Below are 26,482 nucleotides of genomic sequence, written 5' to 3'. Positions count from 1 at the left end.
TGCAGCATGGGTCTGGGTAAGGAGCTCTTCCTAACAAAGCTGAGCCTTGCACTCTTTTTCCAGGGTCACTCCAACTCCATGGAAGTTGGACTTAAACCCTCAGCTCCCTGATTAACTCCTCAAGCAGGGTACTTCCATGAATATATCTATATTTGCATAAACATGCAATCAAGCTTCCTCATCCCTTTGACTGGCTTCTGGCAGCTCCCCCAGACAGACTGTTACTAACATGCTGTGGGTGTAAAACGTCCTCCTGGGAAATATCAGGCCCTGAAAGCATGGCAAAGGGAGGAATGCGTGTCTAATTCCCCCATGAACAGCTTAAAAAAATGTCCTGCTGTTGAGTTTTATCTGCTCATTTCCAAAAGACAAGGAGAAACGCTGTCTCCTTGTTCAGGGGAGGAGGGGAGGAGGAACCCCCAGAAAAAGGACAAAAGTTTTCCTCCACTGGGAGATTTCAGAAATTAGGAAAGGATGTTTCTGGCACGTGTGTGAGCTCCAGCCCTGCATGCTCCCAGGCTGCTTGGACAGGAACCACCTGGGGAATTCTGGAATTCTGCAACAAGAAAACTGCACTTGCAGTACATCCAAGGGTTTGGCCACAGGGATTTGGTGCAGGACTGGGACAACCAGCAAGGACAGAGCAAAACCTGTGGGCTGCTCTGAGTCTGGTGGCAAGTGGCAGGAGGTCAGGGACAGAGCAGGATGGGGTACAATTCCCCTCTCCTTCCAGAAAAATACCTGGTTTAAATTTATTACGGATCAAAAACTCTTCATTGCCTTCCCGCCCTGCTTGTCATGGAGCTGTGAGAGCATCTCTGGCAGCTGTGCCAGACACAACAGCAAACCAGGGCTGCCTGGTGGAAGGTGAACCAAGCCAGGGTGATTTTTATCCATGTCCCTTTATCATCCTACAGAGCAGAGATCCACGGCCACCGACACAGCAGCTGAAAGAGGAGCCTGGGAGCAGAGCCCTGGCACCTGAGCGGGGCAGGGAGCATGGCACCCACCTGGCTGCGTGGTGCTGGCTGGTAGGGGGGTGCTGGTGGTGGTGGTGCTGGTTGAGGTGGTGGTTGAGGTGGTGGTTGGGGTGATGGTGGTGGTTTTTGCAGTGGTGGTTTTTGCAGTGGTGGTTTTTGCGGTGGTGGTTTTTGCGGCGTTTACTCGCTGTGGTCGCTCGTACGCTGACAAGCAAAGAGAAGAGTTGGGAGGCACTTCCTGGGGGCACGGTGGGTTTCCATGCCAGCCTGCACACCCGTGAGGCTGGCCTGAACTGGTGACTGATTTCTCAGCACGGTCACAACTGGGGCACTGGCAGGATTAAGGCGACGGCGGCTCGACGAGGCTGCCCGCAGCGAGGGCGTGTGTGTGTGTGTGAGCAGGGGCTGCAGGCTGGGGCTGGATCAGCTTACTCTGCTGGTGCAGATATTGGCTTAAATACTTACAGCTCCATCATAAACTAATTGCCAATTAAGCTGAAAGGGGGAGATGAAGGCACTTCTGGGCAGGGATGGGTGAGGAGCAGGCAGGAGGTGCCAAGGAGCCCCCAGGCCAAGCTGGGCTCCCACTGCCCAGTGTCCAGGTGCCCAGTTGTGCTCCAATTTCCTGCTGCCACCCCTCCCCAAATTACCTGGCACCATCAAACCCAACCAGGACCACTGGCACATGTTTGTTTCCAGTGGCACCCTTCAAATTTTGGGAGGCTGGGGGTCAGCAGAGCCCCCGTGGAGCCAGGAGTGATCCCACCCCACTGCTCCCCACAACAACTCCGACTAAAATAACACTGGCACACAAATTCCTGCTTAACTTACACCTGCTGCCCTCCTGTCCTTGTTTGTCCCACTGCTTCATGCAGATTATAGTGCTTAATTTCATAATAGCCCTGAGCTAGTTTAAATACTTAATTTAGGTCACTTCTAGTCTCCTATGTGGGCTAAATAATCTCTCCTTAACTGGCCTTGGACATAAATCCCTCCTGTCCTCCTCCTGCACATCGCTCCCAGCACCCTCCTGGCTTCCAGGAAAACAAAAGTAGTGCTGAGGATGCCAAGCTTTGTAAATGGCAGGGGGAAAAAAGTTATCAAAATTGTTTTGAAGACAAAGGTGAAGAATATTTTGAGCTGTTGAAACATTTATTTCTTAAAAATCCTAAATTACTTAAGGGAGACCTTTAATTTTTATTTGAAAATTTCAAGTAATTAACTGGTAAAAATCTAAATCTGGTTCATTTACCCAGAAAACCTGTCCTCCACTTTTCTATTAGGTGCATTTTTCTTAATTGCATTTGCATTTCCCTGAAACGATTCCTCCTCCAATTCTTCCCACTTGCCTGCAAACCAAAGAACTCATTATTCATTCAGCTCCCTGATTTGTTTCTTCTGGAGGGGCACTCTGCACCACAGCATTCAAACCCAGGTTTCTGCTTACCCAAAACTCCAGGCTCTTTGATATCAAACTACCTCCAGCTTTGTTAAATAAGGAGCCCTCTCCTGCCATCAATCTTGCAGCAGAAATCCCTGCTGAGCTCTGCCTTTGCTGCTGACACCTCACAGACATTTGTTCATATGCATACACGTGTACATACAGATGTACACACACTCTAGATGCTTTTTTATTGATAGCCCAAGGTGACCCAGACTGGGTTCTACGCCAAATAATTCACACCCAGCTCCTTCTCAGAGCAGAATTCTGCAGTACTGGGGGGCTGAGGGGGGAGTTCACAGCCAGCACTGGTGATTTTGAAGAGTCTTTTTTTATTTCCTTTCCGGCTGCCATGCTAACGAACCTCATGGGGGGAAACCACGCCAGAGGAAGAGGCAAAATGAGGCTGCTGGAGTCAGAGGAAGAAAACATAAGACTCTTTGACAGGACAGAAAATGAGGCACAATTAGGGAAGACTTATTGCCTGGAAAATGATAATGGATAGAAAATAACCATATTTTTTTTCCTAGTGACATCCACAAGGATCATGCACCGAGGTGTTAAATGCCAGCATTTCAGTCAGGGTTTTACTTACTGCCAAAGGCTGAGCCTGCAGCTGCACCTGGAAAAAACAAGAGGAAGCCCAGTCACTGGAAGCAGGACACCATCAGAAGATCACACAGACACACGACATGGGACTGAGCAGCAGCTAATTAGTGGGGGCTTGCTCACAGGCACATCAGTTTGCTGCTACAGCTTAAAAGCTGCTTTTGTCAAAGCACAGAAACAGCCAGACAACGCTGTCTGGGCTCCTGGCATCTCAAGCCTTTCACCTGGGGAAGGAAAACCAGCGTGGTCCTTGCTGATGGGTTTTGTTGTTAACCATTTCCTTGGGCTGCTGTGACAGCCCAGCAAAGGACAAGCACATAGGAGCACTGGGCTGAGGACAAGCTGTAGGGTCTGAACAATCACAGGATGAACTAGGCTGGAAAAGACCTTTAAGATCATCTAGTCCAACCTATGAGCTAACACCTCCTCATCAACTAAACCATGGCAGTGAGTGCCTCGTCCAGTCTGTTTTTAAACACATCCAAGGGCCTCCCTGCTGTAACACGTGGGTGAATCATGGAAAGTCTCAGTTCTGAGTGAATATAAAGCACAGTGATGGAAGAGGCAGGACTACCACAAGCAGAGGGCTTCAGAGAGCTGCCTCTGGGGCAGAGGAAGAGGATGTTGATGTGGGGAGGAGGAAGGAGACTGAATGACAGATGGGAAGAGAGATGAATGGGAGAAGGAAGAGGAGAGGAAGAAGGGAAATAGAAAGAGACACAAGGAATGGAGGGGAGGGAAAGAGAGAGAACAGCATGTCTGTGCCTGTCAGCACCAGAAACTCTCCCAGGCTCCTTTGAAGCAATGCAGCCGCTTGGTGGGAGCTGACAAGCTCGTTCCTTTCAAAGAACCTGCTCGTCTACCAGCCCTGGCACACACAAAACATTCCCGTCACGGCCTTGGGAGCCTGAATTTCAGCTTTGATCATCTTAAAGCACATAAATCTTTCAAAAAATTTGGGGGGAGGGAGAGAAAAGATTCTCTTTGGTAATGCTCAAAGCTGCTGCTTGAAAGGCTGGAGTGGCTACTGTGGCTTTGTGACATTTAAACAAGTTTGCTAATGTGGGGTGGACAGGAGCCCAGGAGGAACCTGCCCATCTGTGGTGTCTCCTGCCCCAATTCCCTGCTTGGAACATGGTGGGAATGCATCCTGCATCTCCTTTGTGCACTGCCACTGTCAGAGATGTGTTCCAGCAGCAAGTGGAGGAGGCTGGGGCTGTGCAGGGGACACCAGCAAGCCCAGACAGGATCCAGGGAGCAGCCAGCACTCCTGCAGCTGAGCAGAGCCAGCCCAGAGCCCGTGGGCTGCTGGGCACAGTGCTCAATAATGCCTGTGTCAAAGGACAACAACTGGCATTGCCCTGAAGCCGTGGTTATATCTTGGCCTAAGGTCATCACCCCTGTTCTTGACCATCCTGTAGATCCACCACGCCTCTGCCAGCAGCCAGCACATCACCTCTGCATCCACCACATCCTCTTTCATTTCTCTGTGTACCAAGACAGGGTGAGAACCCATTTCCCTTTGGAAAGCTGAGCATCCTGCCCTGATTGGAGCTGGGGAAAGACAAGATGAGCATCCCCTCCCCTGTGTGGGTGTGCTGCTGCCCAGGGCAGGGCTGGCTCCCTGCAGGTTACTCACATGCATTGGGGGACCCGTTGGGCAGGGGCAGGTAGGACCCTGCTCGCCAGGACCTGGAGCGAAAGTTCTTCTTGCACTTGCCACAGTCCTGGCCCGTGGTGTTGTGCTCACACTCGCACTGGAGGCTGCCCTCTTTGAAGGTGCACAGGTTGGCGTGGAGGTTGCATTTACACCTGGAGGAAGAAGACAAGGAAGAGCTGTCAGGTGGTGCTGCTGCTCCTGCTTGCCTCCAGTGTAGTGCTGGAAATGTGCTGAGGTCAGGCTGGTCACCCCTTCCCTGCCCCTCCTGCAGGTTTTGCCCACTGAACTCAGCAGTTTTCCCCAGTGTCTGGTGCTGGGGTGCAATGCCCACCTCCTCACCCAGGGCAGATCTGCACCTCTCGTCCAAGATGAGACACTTCACTCCCACCATCTGACTGAGGAGATTGCTTAATGGCAAGTCAACCTCTGCAGCTGAGACACCAGGAAGGAGCCCCTCACACGTCAGGCTGTTACAGGAATCTGGGTAATTACCTCAGATGGAGGCTGTGCCCTGGAGGAGTCTGGCTTGGGATGGAGGGGCTGGGCTAACCCTGGTGGCACTCAGCCCTTGCCCCCTGTGCACTGTGCCAAAACCAGCAGCATTTTCTCCCGTGGGGTGAGGCTGCCCAGCACAAACCCTCCTCCCTCCGTGCAGCACAGCCCCAGCCTGCTGTGACCAAAATAACACAGACAACAAGCCACCACCAGCCTCCACCAGCGCGTCCCCGCCTCATCAGAGAAGGCAACAACTAAAAACGCTATTCAGCAATTTGCAAACATTAAGAAACTTTTAATGAGCTGTAGTGCAGTATGCAGGGAATAATTATCTCCGTGCACAATAATTCCTGTTGCTCAGGCTCCGGAGGTGACTTGTGCAGAGCGCAGAGCCTGAGCCCATAACTCACACGTGGCTCTGGTGACTCCTGGGCCCGAGCTGAGGCCATCAGACAGAGACTTTGGGGACCAAAACATCTCATTTCATTCCAGACAGCCGATCCCTAGCCCAGCCTGACGGTTTTCCCTGCTTTGTGCAATAATTTACACTCTCAGAAGCAGAAGCAATAGAAAACAGTAATGCTGTGCCTTCTGTGCAGGGGTGGAGAAGTCTGATGGGGCAGCACTTCCTTTTACAGGGCTCAGGAGATGCAGAGCTGAGAGAATGAAACAGAGGAAACATGGCCTGCTGATTCTTGTGCTCTGTCTGGGATAAACAGCCTGGATTAGGCTGGAGCTGGGAGTCTGGGTGCTGCTCATGCCCCCTGCTCCTGGTGCCTCTCCCCTCTCCCTTGGTGCCCCCAGAGAAGCGCCCCAGCCACCTGCCTGACCCACTGAGGCTGCCTTTGCCATGCTCTCCTCACGCATGGCTGGATAAGCTGACCTCATGTATGATTTCTTTTTTATCTCTCCCTCCCCTCCCTGTCCTTAATTCTAGCAAACCCCGCTCAGAGGCTCAGCATAAGCTGGATGAACAATCTCTCCCCGTCTTACAACCCTGCCCCTGTGTCTGAACAAGCAGAGGAGGGAATTTTGCAGCCTCTAAAAGGGAGGAAGGAAGAAAACGTGGCCCAGGGAGCAGAGGCAGCCACGCTCAGCGTGCTCCACTTTGGGAGCGAGGGCTGGAGACGCCGCGTCACGGCTGACAGCACCAACAGCCCTGCTGCTCTGGGACTGATCAGCCCAGATCCAGGGGAAGGAAGTGGCTTTGGCTGGTGCCCACGGCCAGCAGGGATGCTGCATTTCAGATGCTGCACGTCCCCTTTGGCTCTGGTGAGGAAGGGTTTGGCTGAGCTGCCCCAGCCCTGTGGCACAGGCGCTGCCCAGCCCCGGGTGCTGCGGAGCCTGGCTCTGAATTATTCAGTGTCCACACAGCGTGGCCTCCTTCTCTCGCTTCAAAACCAGCAGACAGAGCAAAGCAGGCAAAGACAGTGTGGTAAAGCAGGTTAAAGCAGGTCAAAGCCTCACCACTGCTGCTCTGGGCCCTGCCTGAGCAGGGTAACAGCTCTGGGAGCTGCAGCTCTCCTCCCTCCTGCGCTGATGGGGCAGCTCCAGGGCACAGCCTCAGCACCTTAGGGGGGTTTAGGTGCCCCAGGGGAGTGGGTGCAAGGATGGAAGGGACTGTCACAGCCCTTGTTTTCCCTGACGTTTGGGATGAGGTGGAGGGTGGTGCTTGGCCCCAGTGTTTGGCCCTGTGAGTCACAGACCTGTCACAGCAGGGACATCAGCCCTGGGTGGCCACCACCTGGTCCCCAAGGTGACCTGAGGCAGCCTCGACCAAACCCCTCCACGTGTGGCACATCCTTGCTCCTGGCAGGAGCTGGGCAGACATTTTGGGCTGTTTCTGGCTCCCAGTGCAGGAGGGTGAGACCCATTCACATTAATTTGGCTCCAGCTACAAATCCTCCTCCCCACAGTGGGACCTGGCCTTGCTGAGGCACAGCTGTGTGCAGGAGGGTCACAAGGGTCTGCTCCTCCACACACACTGCTCCCTTGCTGCTGGGGAGGGCTGGGGACCCAGCACCAGCTCCTGGGACAGCCCAGCTGCCTCCTGCCCAGTGGGGACAGGGAGGGAGCTCATGGATGTCCCCAGCCAGGTGGGACAGAGCACTGCTCTCCATGGATGTCCCCAGCCAGGTGGGACAGAGCACTGCTCTTCCCATGCTTCTCACTTCCTAATGGGTGTAAACAAGTTAAACTGAGCAGAGGAAGCAGAGGCAGTGTTCACTTTGCCTGCCTGTGCCCGGGTCACTGATTTTTCTCACTGCTAGGCCCTTTGCCACTGTGCAGAAGTTTTGTTATCTGAAGGATCAATTTTACCAGGGAATTGCTTTCTGAATTCGACCTTTGAGGATCATCAATCTAAGCAGGGAACTGTAACCCCAGCAGGCTGACCCCGCAGCACAGCACTTTCCAGCCCAATCAATCAGGCTGCATTATTTAATGGTGAGCAGCCGAGCACCCTCAGCCAGCCCCGTTCTGGGCAGAGCTTTCTGCATCCTGGCCTTCCTGCAGCTCGGGCTCAGTGGATCAGCTTCAACCCCTTCCTCAGGCTCCTGTGGCTCCTCCTCTGGGCCCACAGCCCAAGGACATGCCGATGGTCTGTGCCTGCCTTTCCCCAGCCAAGACTCAGCTGGTGCAGACTGGAGCAAATGGCATTAGCCCAGTCCCCTGGGTGGGAGCTGCTCCTCCTGCTTGCTCTGCTCATCCTCCTCGGCTCCCAGCCACGCAGGAAGGAGAGGATGAAGGGAAAGGTTAGGAGCTACTTAGCAATGAGGCTTAAAAATCAGCAGCGGGGCAGACACCTGCTCTGTGTCCTGCAGAAGGGAGCCGTGGCCCTGCTCCAGCCCCGGGGCTGCTCCAGCAAAGTGCTGGCTGCAATATGGTCTCTCTGGCTCTGGAGGAGATCTGGGGAGCTGGGAGTGCTTCTCCTCTCTGGCTCGTGGGTCAAGGCTGCATTCAGGGCCTGTGTAGGGTCAGCAGGGGTGGGGAGCAGCCCCAGCAGGACCTGCAGCACCCTCAGGACACCCACCCTGCCCCAGGCTGGCAGGAGGTCACACCCCTGCGCTTGGCATCCAACAAAAACTGGCTCACACTGCTCCCAGCAGGAGGGGTTGGAGCAGTGTGTGCCCCAAGATGTTGCAGTTTGCACAAAGGGCTATTTATGAGTTTATTTCAGTGCAGGTCATCCAGCTTTCCTCAGAGTGGTGCAGTGTGGTTCTGATGCTGCCAATGCCTCCACCAGGGAACACCACGGAGCTTGGAGCACCGAGGAAAGTTTACAGGAAAGTGTCCTTTTTTCCTTTCTTTTTTTTCTTTTTTTTTCCAGCCATAAAGAACACTTTTCTGCAATTCTCCATGTCAGCATCCTGGAGGTCACAGCAGCGAGCTGCTGGAGAGGTGTCTGGTGCCAAGCCCACGTGTGAGGGAAGGAGATGCCCACACACAGGAAGGGGGTGAGTGCAGCAAACCTGCAGCAAACCTCCCTCTGTGCTGGGAGTGGGAAAACAGCCCCTTTCCCTGAGCTTTCATTAATAATGACTTTTGAAGTAATTTTAAAAAGCCATCCCAGCCCTTTGTTTTATTTCCAAGGATTCTGACTTGTTTTAAAACTCCTTTTCTGTCCTCAACCCCACTTGCAGAGCAGGGAAGTGAGGCAGAGAAAGGCAAAGAGCATCTTCTCATCCCTCTCCCTGCAGGGATGGGGCAGCCTTGGGGTGCTGGCACCCCCTCAGACCCAATGCAGTGACACTATAGAGCTGCTCCATCTCCTTGTGCCTCTCGCCCAGCTCCCAGGAGACAGCACTGATGGACATGGAGCAGCAGAAGGCCACCACCTCCCCTGCAAGCCCCTCCAGCCCAGCCTGCACGCTCCTCTCCACCAGGATGCTCTGCACGGCCACAGGGATGCTCTGGAGACTGCTGGTCCCGTCCTGCTGGGTTCCAAGCCATCACTCCCCTGCCTTTCCACCCCTGGGCTTGGCTTTGCCCCCCTGCTCCCTTTCTGCTGGGGAGAGCCTCTAATGACTGCCGGCCTGAGGAAGGCTTCTCAAAGCCTTCCCCTGAATTGTTTGCTCTCACTGTAATTGATGAGCCTTTAATGAGTCTCACGGGAAGATGTGTTTGAAGGGAGCTCTTTCCTCGCCGTCCCCAAGGAAAAGGATGTTTCAACTGATCTGGGCTCTCGGGGAAACATGAATAACTCTTCTCCATCTCTCTATTGTCATCCCCAGCGCTGCTCGCAGCACGCTCCGGCAGCTGCCCGGCCATGGCTTACCCACTCCTACCTGCTCTTCTGCAACTCTTTTGGCAGCTCAGCAAAAGCAGGGAGCAAATCTTTTGGGCAAAGCATAACGGGTGCTGAGCTTGGATTGTTTCTGGCCCATCTGTGCGTGTGGAAGCAGGTAAAAATAGCTTCTAATGGCTGGGCCATGGAAGAAGCACAGTTCCTTTGTGGAGGGTGTTTATATCAGGATTTGCTTTGCTCTGGCAGGGGTTTGCTGTTGTCAGTCCTAGAGCGGGGCTCAAGGGGTGAAAAAGGCAGTGGTGGCTCATCCCAGGAGCAGGGCTGGGACCTTCCCTGAGCCTGTGATCCAGGGGCTGAAGGAGAGGAAAAGCTATTTAAATGTGTTGGCTTTTTCAGCCTGAACAAGGGTGAGAGGTTTCTGGCTTTCACTACTTTGTGCAGAGCCAAAGAACAGAAAAAAACCCTGAGTTAGGTCAGAGGGTTGTGAGCAGGTTGTTTTCCTTGTGGGTTTTTACTTTTGGTTGTGTGGTAGGGACGGGTGAGTCCTCCCAGCAGGAAGGAACCCTCCTCGCTGCCCTCCGAAATGATTTGAGGTTTGGGTTACAAAGATGAGACAATTTAAAAGATGCCAAAGTGGAGAGCACGCTGGCTGGCTGTTCCCATCCGAGAGGCTATTTATTTTAAATAAGTTGACACTCACCAGCTGTCAAGATCCTGCTGACTGGTGGAACATTATTTATATTCAAAGCTGTCTTAAAAAGCAAACACAAAACCAAACTTCCCCATTAGGGGGTCGGCCAGCAGAAGGGAGGAAGGGTGAAGAGGACATCACATGGATATGTGAACATAAATATTTGCAGAGTAATGGGTATAAATGCTCTTGGTTTTTCTCCTGGAATGCAATAATGCCTGCAATTGAGTTCATTGGCCAAATTGAATTTGGGCTCCTGTAGAAGTCTCTTTATATTAAGTGCTTTAACATACATCACCTTCTCAGTCTATCGATGAAATTCTATTATCCGCTCAGGGCCGGACACAGCTCGGCAACAAAATCGGAGGGGGAATAAAACCCTTCACAAACCAAAGCCAGGAGCAGGTAATAGGACCTTGGGCATCTGTCTCTGGCTATCGACAAAGTGTCAGCAGTGTCTGGGGGAGGGAGGAGCTCTCCGGGTTTCTCCCTCCCTCCTGCTCAGAGTTTCCTCCCCACCTTGCTGCAGTGGGAGTCAAAACCTTTGCAGGACTCCAGCAAACAGTTGCTGCACATTAATTTAACTCTATGACCAAGAGCAAGGTTTTGCTGGAACTCGAGCTAAATCCAGCCTGGAGGAACGCCAGGGAAGCTCAGCCATCCAGCTCTGGGGGCTGCCCAGCATGGGGGCGAGGACGGGCCGAGGAACACGGCGCTGCGCTGGCACCGACTCGGCTGTCCTTGACACGAGGATGCTGCTGCCTCCTGGGACCCGAGTTCTGTCTGCCAGGAGCTGCAGGGGAAGGAGCAGGGACGGGCACAGGCAGTGCTTGCCCTGGTTTTCGTGGTCATCCCAAAGCTGCCAAGTGTGGGCAGCAGCTGGCTGAGGGCTGCAGGGGCGTTGGGTTTGTTCTTGGGGGATGTTTGGGTGAGCCCGTGGCTGTTTTGGAGTGATGCCCCAGCTCAGCTGGGAAGCCCCTGCTCTCACAGATCATTCACCCCAGGTCCTGCCTGTTCCCCTTTGCTGCAGGTTCCTCCCTGCTCCTCAGGGTGAGATGTTCACCAGCCACCACACAAAATCTGAGACCCTCAACAAGAGACTCTTCCACTGACCAAACCTTTTCTCCAATTTAAAGACAGCTTTGCTGGAGAAGTCAGGATCAGCTGGAAGGTCTCCCACACCAGAGCCAGAAGAAGGAATGTTCAGCCAGGGCAAAGCAGCTCAGGGGCAGCTGGGATGGGCTTTGTGCTGGCACCCCTGGTTAGAGCTGAGCTACAGCCACAGGGGAAGTGCACTGAGCTGCCTTCATTGAGAGAAGGAGGCAGTGACCAGGAATTCATTCATCTTTAGCAGCAATGCAGCATCAACCACATCTCAAAACTCACCACAAATGCAGAAAAATGCATCCCCTGCATGTGGGTACCACTGACCATTTCCAGCTCCTTTTACTGCAGGAGGTGCTCTTGGGGGTCCTTGGTCCTCCAGGTGTGGAGTGCCTGATCCTGGCTGTTGGCACCAGGGTAACAGGCTGGCCAAAGCTGTTCTGCTCCACCAGCACAAACTCTCCAAGTCATGTGGAGAGAAAATCCTCCTGGAGAGCATCCATGCATGAGACTGCACTGAGAACACACCAGGGAAGGAGGCAGGAGAGCACAAAGGGCCTTTCCCTTCATTTTTTTTGGTGTAGGCAAAGCAGCAGCCAAGGAAGGCCAAGGAAAGCCTAGGAAGAGCAATTGGTGAAGTGAGGAAAGGAAATGCCACTTCAAAACTAGAAACCTCATCTTGTTGGTGCCTCTTTGGCCTGAGCACAGCCCGAGAGGAGGGTCTGTTCCAGTGATGAGGGGTGCTCCCTCCTGCCTTCCTCCAGGGACTGCTCATCACCAGCAGGATGGACAGACAGACAAACAGTGCCTGCACTGGGGCAGGGCAGGACAGAGGGGGGAAATCCTAATAACCAGCCTAAAACTGATTCACTTCTGCTCAATCTGATTCCTCCTAACTGGATCCACATGTCCTGGCCATGGCACATTAACTTCAATTACAGCTTATTAACGTCTCTGTGATGGAGCGTGCCCTGCTGAGCACGGCAGTGACTGAAGGGGAGGAAATTACTCCAGAGAGACCCAGGGTGCAATGGAAGCAGAACCAGTAGCTCTCACCACAGCCCTGGCAGCCAGGGAAAGCTCATTCACCCGTGCCTGAGCTCACTGCTGCACCGAGGAGAAAATTAAGCAGTGAATAGAGAGATCTGTGGGGAAAAGTCCTTCCACTTCCCTTCCCCACCCTGCCTGGCACACACACAGCACACAGAGCAAGGGCTTGCTTCTGTCTATTCCTGTCCTGGCTCTTCTGCATCTCCAGTTACTCTGCAGATCAATAGGGACAGGATGGAAGAAGAAAGGGGGGGAAATAAGAAAAGAAAAAAAGATAACAAGAAGAAAGAGAGTAAAAATAAATTGTCAGCCACGAATGGAGAGATGGAGCTGGCTGAGGCTGTGGGAGGAGGAGATGCAGAGGAGACCCTGAGGGAGCAGCCCATGCTCAGGAATGGAGCAGTGACCCCCAGGATTCACCAGATCCTCTGGCCTACAGGACAAGAGAAGGCAGAAAACTCTTTCCCCTTGTCCCCATGTCCTTTCCTCTCTTTCTGCTTTTCCCAAAAGCTCTGGGAGATGGTGGTGAGGGGTTTTCCTTGGTGTGAAGCTGAGGCATGAAGGATGGGGGCCAGGAGTGCACGGACTGAGGGGATCACAGAAAGCTCTGAACCCACCAGGGAAGGCAGCAGCACAAGAAACCACCTGAGCTCATGGCCTACTCTGAGGGTAAAGAGTTTTCTCTTCCCTTGACCATGAATGTCGACTGGAAATGAGCTGCCAAGTGCCTCATCACCCCGTGGGCACTGCCAAAATCCTGGCGTGGTACAGGGACACAGGCAATGCCACACTCTGAGGGCACACACTGCCACACACTGTAGCCAGGCACGGCTCCTTCAGCCTCTCGGGGCTGCTCACTCTGCTCTCCAGGTGGAATTTTCTGGCTGTGTTTTGCCCTTGACCCCTCATTTCTTCACAATCATCTTCCCTCTTGTTTCCATGTAGAGGATCCCTAACACCAGCCCACTTTTATCTGGGCACTTTCCTGCTGTTCCTCCAGCATGTCCTGGAAGGGGCAGTGTGTGTCCATCCCCACCCCTGCCCACCCTGCCTCCCCCCTTCCCTGCACAGTGCTCCTGTCAGGCTCACATTGATTTCTCCTCTCTTCCTCTCAATAACCCATCCCTTGTTGAGCCATACACTAGATTTAATTTGGTTTTAGTCCCTGCACTGTAACTGGCTTTGCTTACAGCTGGAATTAGATTGCTTTTCAGTGCAAAAACCTGCTTGCTGGGACTGGAATAATCACAGGAGCAGAGTTAATTCACAGGGAGCTTCTCCATCTTATACAGCACTTAGCCACAGCTCCTCAGCTGCTCACCTTCCCTGCCCTGCACCCGTGGGGGCTGGAAAAGTCAGCAGAGGACAGGCACTGCCCTGTTTCCTGTCCAGCACGATGTCCCTCTCTCCTGGGAGCCAGCCCAGCACGCCGGAGCAGCAAAGCAGCATCTTACTGTAGCTCACAACTGGGAGTTTGAGCTGACAAAAGCACATTTCAGCCTTTCCCCCGCTCCCAGCCAAGGAAAAGCCCTCTCCTCGCTGCGGCCCCGCAGGATGCGCTCGGGGTGTGCCCGGGAGGATGCGGCCGGGCAGGTTTTGGGCAGCGGAGCCAGGAGCGGAGCCGGAGCCGCTGCGCTGCAGCAGCCGCGGGCAGGCGGCCACGGCGGCACCGCGCCAGCGCCGGGAGCGGCGGCCGGGGATCGGCCAACAAACCCCGACCTGTCTCGCCTTGGCCCCGGCTAAAAAGCAGCATTGCAGCTTCCCCGGGGCGCTCGCAGCCCGGCCATCCCCGCCCCCGGCTGCCCTCGGGCTGGAATTTTGGATGTCTCGCAGAGGTTGTGACTGCTCCAGCCCGGCGTGTGTTTGAAAGGGGTTTTCATCCCCTTCCCTAGCTGCCTCTTTTCATACATTTTTAGGGATTTTCTGTCTTGAACCAATCTCTGTTGCTATTAAATTATGTTAAATTTGGCCAGTGAATTCAGAAGCTGATGGGGGGCTGGGGAGGGGGGAGGACAACTGAGAGCAAGGTGCTGGGTTGGGGAGAATCCCACCAGCATGGCCTCAAGTCCAAAGTACTTGAGGCAACAAATCCTCCCTCAAATCAAAGTATTTGAAGCAACAAATCCTGCCCAAGGCAGGCAGGAAAGGTGCATGGCTCACAGGAGAAAGGTGCTCATGGGACACCAAGGGCATTTTAACTCTTTGAAGCACCAAGCATCCCCAGGCTGCTGTGGGAGCAGTAGCAAGTCCTTGGTTGTCTGTGCTCATCTTGGAAGCCAAAGCTCATTGTACAAGCACTGGCATCAAACATTCAGTCCTAACTGACCACACACATGTGGAGGTGCTCTCCCACTCCTCTGCCCACATGCCTGAGCCCTCCAGGGCTCCTCCCTGAGCAATCCCCACGCTGGGCACCCCAAAATGCCCCCAGCCCAGCTGAGAGCCACAGCTGCCTGTGAGAAAGGCCCTCACTGCTGCCTCCTGCCTGCCCTGGCGGGTGGAAAGGGCTCTCCCATCCCTCGCTGCAGCTTCCTTCCCCTTGGAGCCTGTTCAAAGCCAGCCTCAGTGGCACCTGCAAACATTTCTACTTGCAAGTCTCAGAAGCAAACCGTTTGGAAGCGATACAAACGGCTCCTCTGTCGCTGTGGTGATGCTTGTTAGCACGGGGTGGGTGATGGGGAGATTTTTCCCCTCTCGCCTGTAAGTCTCTCACAAGCTGGATGGGAAATCAGCCATCTCGGCACTTTTCCACCTTACTTTGCTTTTTCGGCTGATGTCACAACGTAACATATGGCATCGTATAGAGAAATGAAAAACAAATCCCAGGAGAAACAAACCCCCTCGTGCTTCCTCTGCCCCAGATCTGTCAGGGGGTTTAACCTTACCCCAAACTTCATCTGCCAGGGCTGGGGCCGCTCAGGGTGTGCAGGACTGACTGGGGATGACCCGCCCTGCTTGTACTGGCAGGGAGCTGGAGCTCAGTGGGGTGAGCCTCATTCCACTCCCCATATCCACCAGCATCACCCCTGAGACATCTGGGCAAAGGCTGGCTGTGTTTGCACAGCTGGGACAGGGGCTTGGAGGGAACTCAGACCCTGAGTGTCCATCCAAGCCACGTCCCAGCTCCCCCAGCACCAGCTGCAGGAGGACACAGCCTTGGAGGTGCCCCAGCTGTCCCCTGCAAGGACACATCTGCTGCCCTGCCTGGGGGGAAGGGCTGTTAGAGGGAGAAATGGTTCTCTCTCAGTTGGCAGAAACGCTGATGGCTCAGTTTTCCAGCAAGAACCCCTCTGAGAGGAGACAAAGAAACGCAGCAGCGTTACCTGCCGGTGACCTCGATGTTGGAGACGGCGTAGAAGTACTTGTACAGGTTCTCCCTCTGCACGTAGGTGCCCCCCAGGGCAGGCCTCAGCAGCCTCATGCGCAGGTCGGTCACGGTGAAGAAGTCCTTGAGCCCCTTGGCGCTCTCCAGCCGCGTGTACAAGTTGTCCATGTTCTTGAGGTCGGGGCCAGCGAAGATGGCGAAGCGGTCCCGCACCTCAAACCGGACGGTTTTCTCTTTCTTGGAGCCCGCCCAGCGGGAATACTCCTCCGTGCAGAGGACCCTGTTGGCACTGGTGGTGGAGAGGTCCCGGACCCTCCGTGCTGGCATGCTGAAGGCCTCCATGCAGTCATCTGCATAATACTGGTACGGGTGCCAAGTCCTCCCGTTGTCCAGAGACTTCTCCAGCATCATGATGGTGGGGCGCCCGTACTCGAAGGTGATGACGATGTCGTCGGTCAGCTCGATGCTCTTGTTCCAGGACAGGGTGATGTTGGCCAGCAGCGGCTCCGGGTACCGGCGCCACGTCACGCTCTGCCAGTAGGTGGCCAGCCCCTCGTCCTCGCTGTCGAACATCAGCTTGGGCGGGTGGGCCAGGTCGGGGTTGGAGGCGTCGCACTCGTCGCTGCACAGGTACGGGTTCTCCTGGAATGACAACAGCGGTCACCAGATGTTGGAAGCCAGGACATTCCCCTGGCTGGCCTGGATGGCCCGAGCCCCTGGCAGGGGGCTCAGAGACCTTGGCACGGAGTCAAAGACACCTGTGCCTTTGATTTTAACTCATGGAGAAAATTACCAGCTTTGTTTGAAGACGTACAAGCCACTAGATATTAAGTAGAATGATAGTTACTTTGTGACAGGGTGAAAAAGTAGAATTTTGGGAGTTTTTAGAATGGGGGTTCAGGAGACAAAATGGAGGGATTTGGGCGTGCCTTGTCCTTCCTCCTTCTTCTTCTTAGCCTCCATCTTCTGTGTGATGGTGGCACTTTTGGATTGGTTTAGAGACTGTCTAACATAGGTGATAGGTATTGGAAAATGATTGTAAATAAAGTACACATAGTTCTTAGTATAAAGTGTTAACACCACCCCAAGGGCGGGCGGTGTGCCATGAACTGACCTGCCAGACAGACCTCAGTGGGTCAGAGAAAGAATGTTATAGATAAGGAAAAATAAACAACCTTAAAAAGCAGAACCGACGCATCTCGGCTTCTTCTTTGGTCGTGGGGCTGGGAAAAAACACCCTGTAACACCTCGAGGTCATCTCACCCCAGAGACCCCATCAACCAGAGAGGAAAGCAAAGCCTGGGCACGGCATGGGCAGCGTGGGCACTGGTTTGGCTGCTTGTGTCAACCTTAGCTGCTGGGCTGAGGAGGGTGCCAGGGGCCTGGCTCTGGAGGATGTTTCTGAGAGTGAATTTAAGGCAGAAAGATGTGGCTTTGCCTCAGCTGCAAGAACGGCTGAGCTGTTTCCTCTGAAAGGCCCTTTGGGAAAGGGCTTTTCAATTTGGCACGGGGCAATTTTCATAGAAAGCTCCTTCCCTGAGATGGTCTCTGGGAAACCTGGGTTAAGCTTGGCTGATTTACAAGCCTACAGAAAGCTGTGCTCATCCCTGCTGCCTTGGAGGAGCTGAGTGGCTAAAACCCTCCAAGCACACCCTGCCTCTCATGGCTCCTGAGGCTGAAAAGGCTGGGACACACCATCCCCCAGTGCCTCTGAGCACAGCTAGAGGAGGGAAACCCAATTTCTGCAGCTCCAAGATGGGACAGAACTGAGCAGTGGCAGAGAGGGCAGAGATTTGTGCTCCTGCCCACAGGGAACAGGGTGGGAAGGATGGCTCATCCCTTCCAGGTGACAATGCCCACTGCCTCCAGGGCTGAGCACTGGGAGAGAACATCCAACCATCCCATTTTGCCCACAAATGTCAGTGCACAGCCAGGCTGTGTTTTGCAGGGCCAAAAGATCTCTTTAACCTCCACACCCCCGTGTGCTGAGCTGCACTAGGACACAATGCCAAGGTCACACACCACATGTTGAAGTTTTAGGGGTGGGCAGCTGTGCCAATGCATTTATTGCTCACCTGTATGTTTGTTAAAGCCCAGCATCACTGCCCTGCAGCCTCTGCCTCCAGGAGTGAGCACGTGGGTCACCCCTGCCTTGGGCATTGTGTAGGGCTGTGTTCTACTGGATACACACCACAAAAAACTCTGCATCACACTGCAAATCCTTTTTTTGCATATGAAGCATCTCTTTGCTGTCACTTTGCCTCCCTCTCAGAATCAAAATCCAAAGGATTGGGGAGGGAGAGGGGTTGGTATGACAGCGGGCTCTGCTGCTGTGGGACCCTGCTCAGGAAGGCAGAGGCACCTGGCAGAGGAGGAGGAGGAGGTGATAAAGCAGCTGGAGCTGCTCAGAGCTGCTGGCTGGAGGTGAGGAGCCTGCTGGAGGTGAGGTCTGGCTCTCCTGAGCACAGCAGCTTTCAAGGTAAGGCTGAGCTGGGTATTGTTCTTTGCTTTGCGGGTGCTCTGTGCGTGGTTGAGGACCATGGGGAGGTGCTGTGTGTGGGGTTCAGCATGTTCCTACCTGGCCTGGGGACTTCCTGCAGTGCCAGGGTGTGGGGAGCTGATGTTGGTACCTGGAGGCTCCAAAAAAAATGAGCTGCAGGGCTGGATCTGAGCAGGCTGGGTGTGTCTGGCTGCGGCAGGGGTGGGAAGAGGCTGCTCCTGTGTCCATGGCTGGCTTTGAGCTGGGAACTGCTGGAGCCTGGGTGCTGTGAGCTGCTTTTAGGGTGCCCTGGGCACACCCTGGCACAGCAGAGGAGGGGATCTGGCTGCCCGAAGAGGATGCTCTCAGGTGCAAAGTGGGGCTGTGCTTTGGACGTGGAAACCTCTGAGTAACACAAAGTGCTTTGGAAAATCTGGGTTTTGAACATGGAAACCTCTGAGTAACACAACGTGCTTTGGAAATCTGGGCTTCGCCACCTCCTGCCAGGCAACCAAAAATCTTGCAAACTGCTTAGAGTTTCTCCATCCGTGTCTGTAAAATGGGTCTTTGGTGCCTCCTCAGAGCTCAGAGGTGTGCACTGAAGGCAAACAACTGTTTGCAAAGTCATTGGAGGCCACGGCACCCAGGAGCCCTGAGAAACTCCTGAGGACACAAATAATTCTGTGTCTGGAGCAGCAGGCGAGCAGCACAGTGCAAACAAGGCAGGAGGCTCCCTGTCAGCACGGGGGAAAACAAAGCAGTGAGAGGCTGATGTGCAGGTGAGAACCAGGCTCCTGTGCAGGGCAGGCAGCCCCGGGGACACGAGGGGACTCTGTGACTGCAGCACACGTTGTGTTTGTGTTGGTGTGCACGAGGCTGCCAGGGAAAGCAGCACAAGGGAAAACAGGTCAAAATTCAAATTGCTCTCAACTCAGTCTTGCTCTGACACACCCCTGCCTGGCAGTGAAGCTGCAAATGCCATATTGGGGTTTGTTCCTCCTGTCACAGCCTCAGCCTGGGCCACGTGTGGCCTTTGCCACTTCTGTGTGTGCTGGAAGGAAGGGCTGGGACTGGAGCTGCTGAGTGCTTGCCCTGCAGCAGGGAGGTTACTCACAGTAGGGTGCTTGTGTTGATGTTTTAAAAGCAAATAGCTGGATTGTTTACGTATTTATTTATCTATTTATTTATCTATTTATTTATTTATTTTTAAATTCATTTATTTATTTATTTTGTTTGTTTGCAGCTGTGATAACTGACCAAGGGAAATCAGTGGAATGCTCAGGCTTGCTTGGGTGGGTGAGGTTAAGAAGTGAAGGCACCCCACAACCCCCTCAAAGATGGGGAGATGCCAGCTGGGCTGTGCTGGGGCTCTGAGCCACGCTGGGGGGCCCTCTCCTGCCACAACAAGCTGTTCTGGAGTAGGGATGAAAAAACCCTGAGATATTGACACATTTAATATGCTCTCCTGACTCGTCACGTTCAGAGGAATTGTTTACCTCTGCTAATGAGACACAGCTTCCTGCTGGGGGATGGAGCTGCCTCTCAGCTCAGCTTTACAGCAGTGGCTGAGGGAAAAGGCACAAAAATCCCCCTCAGCTGAAGTGCTGGGGGCTCTGAGTGTGCTTCCTGTGCTCAGGCAACATATTGTGTTGCAGTATGGTCCTCCTGTCAATGTGGCCATACAGATGGCTTAATGTGACAGTCCTGAAAAGACCATCCCGGAGGTCCATTCCTGCCTCTTGTCTGGAGGAGGGGGCAGCAGGTGGAGGATGGGCTTGGGATGGCAGCAGGAAACTCCCTGACAAACCTGTCCTGCTGCTCAGAGGCTCTGTCTGAGCAGAGTCTGTGTCTCAGAGCTGTCCTGGCAAGGGAGCTCCTGCCATGAGCCTTGCTTTCCTTGTGTGCAGCAGGCACAGCCCTTGAGCTGCTGTGAGATGAACCTCACCAAATATTTGCCCCTTGAGCTGGTGTGAGATGAATCCCACTGAGTATTTGCCCTTCAAGCTGCTGTGAGATGAATCTCACCAAATATTTGCCCCTTGAGCTGCTGTGAGATGAATCTCACTGAGTATTTGCCCTTCAAGCTGGTGTGAGATGAATCTCACTGAGTATTTGCCCCTCGAGCTGGTGTGAGATGAATCTCACTGAGTATTTGCCCCTTGAGTTGGTGTGAGATTAATCTCACTGAGTATTTGCCCTTCAAGCTGGTGTGAGATGAATCCCACTGAGTATTTTCCACTTGAGCTGTGCCCAGCATGGCCACAGTGGCCACCTCCAGGGCTCCTATCAAAGCTTTCTTTGGAGTGGCCAAATTAAACAAATTAAGGGCTCTGTGATGAAACCACACCAAGGAAACGTTACCCAGACAAAAGGCTGGCCAGAATGGGAGGCAGGACAGATTTCCCTGGAGCAGCTGAGTCTGATCAAGCATGATCTCCCACCTCATGGTCTGGAGGAGCAGGGCTGGCCCTGGGAGGGTCCTGGCAGGTCAGGAGCAGGGAGCAGAGGAGTGAAAACCCTGCCACATGCTCATCCCAGGGAATGGAGGTGCAGAATCCCTGCTGGCTCCTGTGTATCCCAGCCTGGCAGCACCCCCAAAGGTCTCTTGAACCACCCTGATGCTCTGGGAGGGGGAAAATGGCTCAAGAAGTGCATGGTTGTAACAGGGCAAACACAAAAATAACCTCCAGGTGACGAGGTGGGGGAGAGCTTCAAAAGCCTCTGAAGAGTCACACCACTACAGCTTCCTGTGCTAAAATGAAATGTTCCTTTTTGGGGTTAGGTTTATTGAATTGTCCTTCCTCTGTGGGATGCTCAGTGCCTTTTCTGCTGGGGGGGTGGTTTGGAGTCGGGCAGGAGGGCAGGGGGGAGCGGAAACAGATGGCCATATTTTGGCTGCTGCCCTGGTCCTGGTAAGATCAGATATAGCACCGTTGAAACAATTCCAGGTATTATTTTTGAATCTGGTTTCCTCCTCCAAGCTGTGTGTCCTCCAAAGAATCTGTCCAAAGTCTTGAGATATTTAAGTCTTCAATCTAAAAGTCAGGATGCATTAGCCAGGCAAACTTGGTCTCAGTGAGCTTAAAATAAACCAGTTCACTTTGAGTCTCACGCTATTAAATCAGTCGTGAGTGTCCTCACAGCAACTAAACATTGCAGATTCAGGCTCTCCAGCTCTTCTGGTTGGGCACTTTTTGGGGTTTTTGCAGCCTTGCTTAGCCCCAGTTCAGTCCAAAAGGGTAAATCTCCAGGGGACAAACTGTGAGAGTCTTGTTGAGGACACAGTGTCCTATAAAATGGCATCATGGTAAGGTTGTGCCTCTGTGAGCCAAATCAGAGAGTGGTTTGGGTTGGAACAGACCTTTAAAGGTCATCTGGTCCAACCCCCTGCCATGGACAAGGCTATCTCCTGCTAGGTCAGGCTGCTGAAAGCCCCATCCAGCCTGACCTTGAATGTTTCCACAGATGAGACACCCATCACCTCTGAGGTTTGACCATGCCAGTATTTCATTACACTCTTTATAAAAGTGGGGTTTTTTTCTCTACAGCTAATCTGAATTTGCTCTCTTTTAGTTTAAAGCCATTACCCCTTGTCCTAACACTACAATTCATAATACAGAGCCCTCCCCATCTTTCCTGTAGACCCTCTTCAGACCCTGGGGCTCTGAATCCTCCTTGGCAGGGCTGCTCTCAGTGCTTCATCCCAGCCTGGGGTGACTCTGGGGGTTGTCCTGCTCCAGGTGCACTCCCGTGAGCCCAGTCCTTGAGCTGGAGTTGTGTCCCAGCCCTGGTGCTGCTGACCCAGCCCTTGGGTTCTGCCTCCTCTTGGTGCCTGGAGTCAGCTCTGGGCAGAAATGCTGCAAAAGGGACTTTCTGAAGGTGACAGCAGGGACTTGCTCCTTGAGGAGGATTTCTTAAGAAACGAGATATTGGTCTGACAAAGCAGGATGACAGGAATCCAGGATGCTGCTGGGAAGGGGGGAATGGGGGAAACCAGCCACAACAAAAGCCTCAGTTTTACAAAGCCCAGATGGTTTTTAGGGCTCTTAATGAGCGCAAAAGTTCCTTTTTTTTTTTTTTCCTAGCAGATAATACCATTTTAAAGCCTCATAGCATAAAATTATATAATTTTGTAGGTGCAATTGCTTGATTAATCATTAGGCTGTTGAATATTTTAAACAAACTAGACATCTGTTGTGAATGGTGAAAGCTGCACAGAAATAGGACTGCAGCTTTTAGATCTCCATGCCAAAGGGAAGCTGGAAAGCAATTGCAACCACTAGCTGCACAGTGAAGGAAAAAAATAATAATATTAATAATAATAATATTAAAGGAGAAAAAGCCAACAAGATTTGAGCAAGGAACAATGAGTAGATGATGTGAGAGTTTGTACTGCTCAGCCAAGGATGCTCCTACCTGGTGTGATTTGTTTAGTGGTGTCTTGAGAATTGTCCTGAAGTTCCTTTGCTTTTGGGGATCTCTTCTGCTTGATGGAATTGTGTTTAAACCAAGGCCTCTGACAAAACCTAGAGCACCCTGGGACTACTTGTTTTTAATTACAGTCTCCTAATAAGAGTAATGACAAGGTCTCATCAACCTGGATGAGTTTTGGAAAACAAAACTTTGTAATTTTTTAATTGGGGGTGGGGGGTGGAAATCCTTGGTGCATTACAGGAAGATTTTTATTAAAGGGGAAAAAGTCAAAAGCGTTTCTTCAGCACAAAGATCAGTGCTGCTGTCTGGGTTTCTCTTGGCTACTTTCTTTTGGAGTGATTTTTTTCTCTCTAAGAACTGGCTCTCAAACCCAGCCAGAGACCTCTCAGACCTTGGGTGTCTCCAGGCTCTCCTGCAAGATCTGGCTCTGGTTGGGACTGGGGGCTGTTTGATGGAACCCCAGAGAGTCTGCAGAGCCAGGAAAGCAGGTAATATCACAGGAACCTCCTTCCCTCCTTCCCTCCTTCTTGGGACTGCTTGTGACCAAGGAAACCTTGGTCTGAACTTCCACCTCCACCCAGGAGGGGACAATTCCCTCTGTAGCCCCCACCACATCCAGCTGTGATGCTTAAGGAGCTCTCAGGAGCATCCCAAGGTCCTTCTGCTTCCCTTGGGACACCCAAGGCCCCTGAGCTTCCCTTGGCACACCTACGACTCTGCCTTTGAGTTTCTGCTCAAAGGGCAGCAGGCGAGGTTCACCAAGTCCCCGCGTTTTCCTCGTGCTGCAACTGAGTCCTGAAATTGGTATCAAATTTCCTCCAAATCCTGCAAAAAACAAGGGGATCAGCAAAATCTCCATGTGCACCTGATCCCTCCTGCCCTGCTAATGTCCTCGCTGTGGAGCAGTGCCACTGCAGGTGTCCTGCAGCCTCCCCTCCCCTGTCTGTCACGGGCAGGGCTGGTGGCCATGGGACACAGGGGTCCCCAAGCTGCAGAGGGGACCACGGCCAGCCCACTCCATCCCTGCCCGTCCTGTGGATGTTCTGGACCACATTCCTCCCAAAGTTTTATTTTCCCCTCTCCCTTCCCCTGCCCAGCACCTCGTTGGATGCACTGGCTCCACAGGCTGCGGGGTGGAGCTGGAATGACCTTCCCAGCACATTTCCTTTCCTGAGTGCCCCAGCTCACGCTGAGATTGAGCTGCAGGGCTTCACTTCCCTTCCATCCCCTGCCCTGGCTTTCCTCACTGCCAGGGCTCCACAGGGCTCTCCATTCCCCTGCTGGGTTTGCTCTGGTGTGGGGAAATCAGCACAGGGAAATCGCCCTCTGAGCAGGGAAGGTGCCTGACCCAGCTCCAGTGCCAGCCACCCTGAACCTCCCCAGTGACACAGAGTTCAACCCATTTTCTGCAACAGAAATTTCTGACAAGGGCCACCCTGAGTGATGTGTGTTTTGGGAGACTTCCTTGGCTTTTCTTCCAATAATCACTCCAGGACATGGTGCTGCTTCCCAAACAGAATTGCATTTACCCAGGAGAAAACACAGCCTCGTCCTAATGACATTTCAGGGAGTTTTCACTCTTGCTGCTCCTGATCTGAGGGTTCAACTGCTCTATCTGGATTTATGACAAGACAAGGTGATTTTATGATCAAAAATAACATTTGTGAGTAATTAAATCTCATGCTTTAGGGCATAAACTGTAACCTGCCAGTGGCCAGGGTGGGACTCTAAGACAGCTGGAAATACTCTCTGACAATACTCTCTGACAATTAATTTTCGCTCTATTCATGGGCTGGGAGGGATCAGAGGGGTGAAACAACCGTAATTAATTTACAGCGATTATTTCCAACAGCTGGCAAGTGGCACAACTCACTGCAGAGAGGGCTGGGAGCATGGAGAGGGATCAGGAGAAACACGAGGCCCCTCTTATGCCAAAGAGCCCCACAAATCCCCTTCCCTGTGAGCCCAGGTGAGGGTCTGTGCCCTCGTCTGAGGGACATGGGGGGACACTGGGATCTGCCTGGCCAGGTCCACTGGTTTTGCACGGATTCCCCTGTCCCCCAAGCGGGCAGTGGGCTTTCCCCAGTGCACAGCTGTGACTGGAAGCTGGAGAACATCTCAGGAGCAGCTTTGGGATGCCTGTCAGCGTGCAGGGAGAGGCTCCTAAGGGGGCCAGCACCACAGCATTGGACTGTGGAGACTCTGGGGAGTCTTTCCTCAAGATGCTATGTTTTCTGCTTTTTTTTTTTTGGTTGTTGTTTTTAAAATACCTCTTTGGTCAAGTCATATTTTAGATAAGACAGGAGCTGTCTCACAAGGTAGAAGATGCAGTTTTCCCATGGGCTGCTCGAGCAGCTGCAACCCAAGAACCACCTGGGAATGCTCCAGCAAAGCCTTCATCTGCACATCCTCCAGGCATCACTCTCCTCTTCCCAGTGCCCCTCCAAAGGGACGTTTTGAGGTGGCCCACATGGGTTGGAAGGTTCTGGCAAGGCACCCAGGTTATTTTGCAGCCTCACCTCTGCAGGGGAAGGGCAGCTCGGGATGGGCTGGGATGGGATTCAGAGCTCAGGGAGGGCTGGTGGGGTGCTTTGCTCACTGATGTGCCCTTCCTCTGCCCCCTCCCTCCCCCAGCCATCTGCAAGGGGCTCTTATTAAGGCAGAGGCAGCAAAAGGGGAGAAAACCGTCCTCGCTAACAAGCTGTTTGCTGTTTATGAGCAGGTAAAGGCAGAGCTGGGATGAATTATTAATAGGGTGGAAATGGGGTCCCTCCACAGATCTGCTGCTAATTCTGGCTCAGCCGAATGTCACACCCTCCATCTCCTCTGATGGTGGTTTGGGGGATTGATTGCTCCTCCGCTTCCTTCCCCTTCCTGCCGGATCCGAGGCTGTCCGAGCACAAGGTCACCCCTGGCCGGGGCGTTAGGACAGGCTTTGCCCGTGTGCTGGGTTTGGCAGAGCGTGAGTCAGCAGAACCAGCCCCGCCGGCTCTGGGTGAGACTCTGGGACGCGCTCAGCGAGACATTTTGCTGTTTTGCCTCTTGCCTTTGGCCTGAAGCAGATACTCATTCAGCGAGCAGCGCCGCTCGCTCAAGGCTCCCGGGCTCCCCTGGGCCCGTCTCTCCGCCAGAGAAGAGATTCCAGCCCTACAGTGGCTGCTCTGCCCCTTCCCCCTCCAGCCTGCTCTGAATTCCAGAAGCATCTCGTTCGTATTTCATCCAGGCTCAGCACCGTGCCCTTCTCTCTCTCCACCAGCCCTGGGGAGACATTGCCGTGCCAGACAGGGTGGGCCGGTGGCAGGGCAGTGTCCTGTCTCCATCCAGATGGGAAAATTGAGGCAGGGAAGGATTTCAGGAGCAGGTCTGGGCTTCACAAGGCATTGTGGGCTTCACCTTTCTGAGGACTGAACTCCCCCAGGCACCTGCAGCAGGGCAAAGTAGTGTCTCCCTCACCCAGCCTGGATGTGAGGCTCAAGGAAATCTCTGCTCTCATCCCACGCTGTGTCTGAAACTCTCCCTGTGGTCTGGCAGCACCTCATGAAAAGGGTCTGAACTGGTCTTTGCACTGTAAATGACACGGCCTCGGCAAAAGGGTGACATCCAGGCAGGAAGCATCCTCTCCACAGAGGGAGGATCCAGAGGGAGGTGCAGCTTGTGACACTCAAGGCTGACCCGAGTCACCTGTGCACCCTGGCGACGCAGCTCCTGCACCGACACAAATCCCCTCACGCCCACTCTGGCTGAGCCAGAAACAGAAAATCTGGTTACAGAAGGAATTTCAGCCTGCAGCCTGAAACCAGCCCAGCCCATGGGTGACCTCTCCAAGCATGCTGTCTGCAGAGTGGCCTGGAAGCAGCACCTCCACGTCCAAAGGCCAGGGATGGCCTGGGAGCAGCTCTGCTGCTGCTGGGTGCCCTGCCCAGCACCCTGTCCTGAGAGGCATCTGCAGCTGATTTGGGGGCGGCACA

The 26,482-nt window shown here is 53.4% G+C and overlaps 1 protein-coding gene across 1 annotated transcript in view; it reads right to left on the bottom strand.

The window, feature by feature from the left end:
* NTNG2 (netrin G2) overlaps positions 1-26,482 on the bottom strand; it is a 48,611-nt gene that overhangs the window by 10,450 nt on the left and 11,679 nt on the right. The window contains 4 exon segments of the mRNA XM_039720328.1: positions 1,011-1,184; positions 3,017-3,043; positions 4,670-4,842; positions 15,600-16,243. Of these exon segments, the coding sequence (XP_039576262.1) occupies positions 1,011-1,184; positions 3,017-3,043; positions 4,670-4,842; positions 15,600-16,243 (1,018 nt within the window).

This window comes from Passer montanus, unplaced genomic scaffold, assembly GCF_014805655.1.
Source record: "Passer montanus isolate IOZ18808 unplaced genomic scaffold, ASM1480565v1 scaffold43, whole genome shotgun sequence".
NCBI classification, from domain to species: Eukaryota; Metazoa; Chordata; class Aves; order Passeriformes; family Passeridae; genus Passer; species Passer montanus.
Note: the sequence above shows the minus strand (reverse complement) of the source record. Positions and strands in the feature narration are given on the sequence as shown.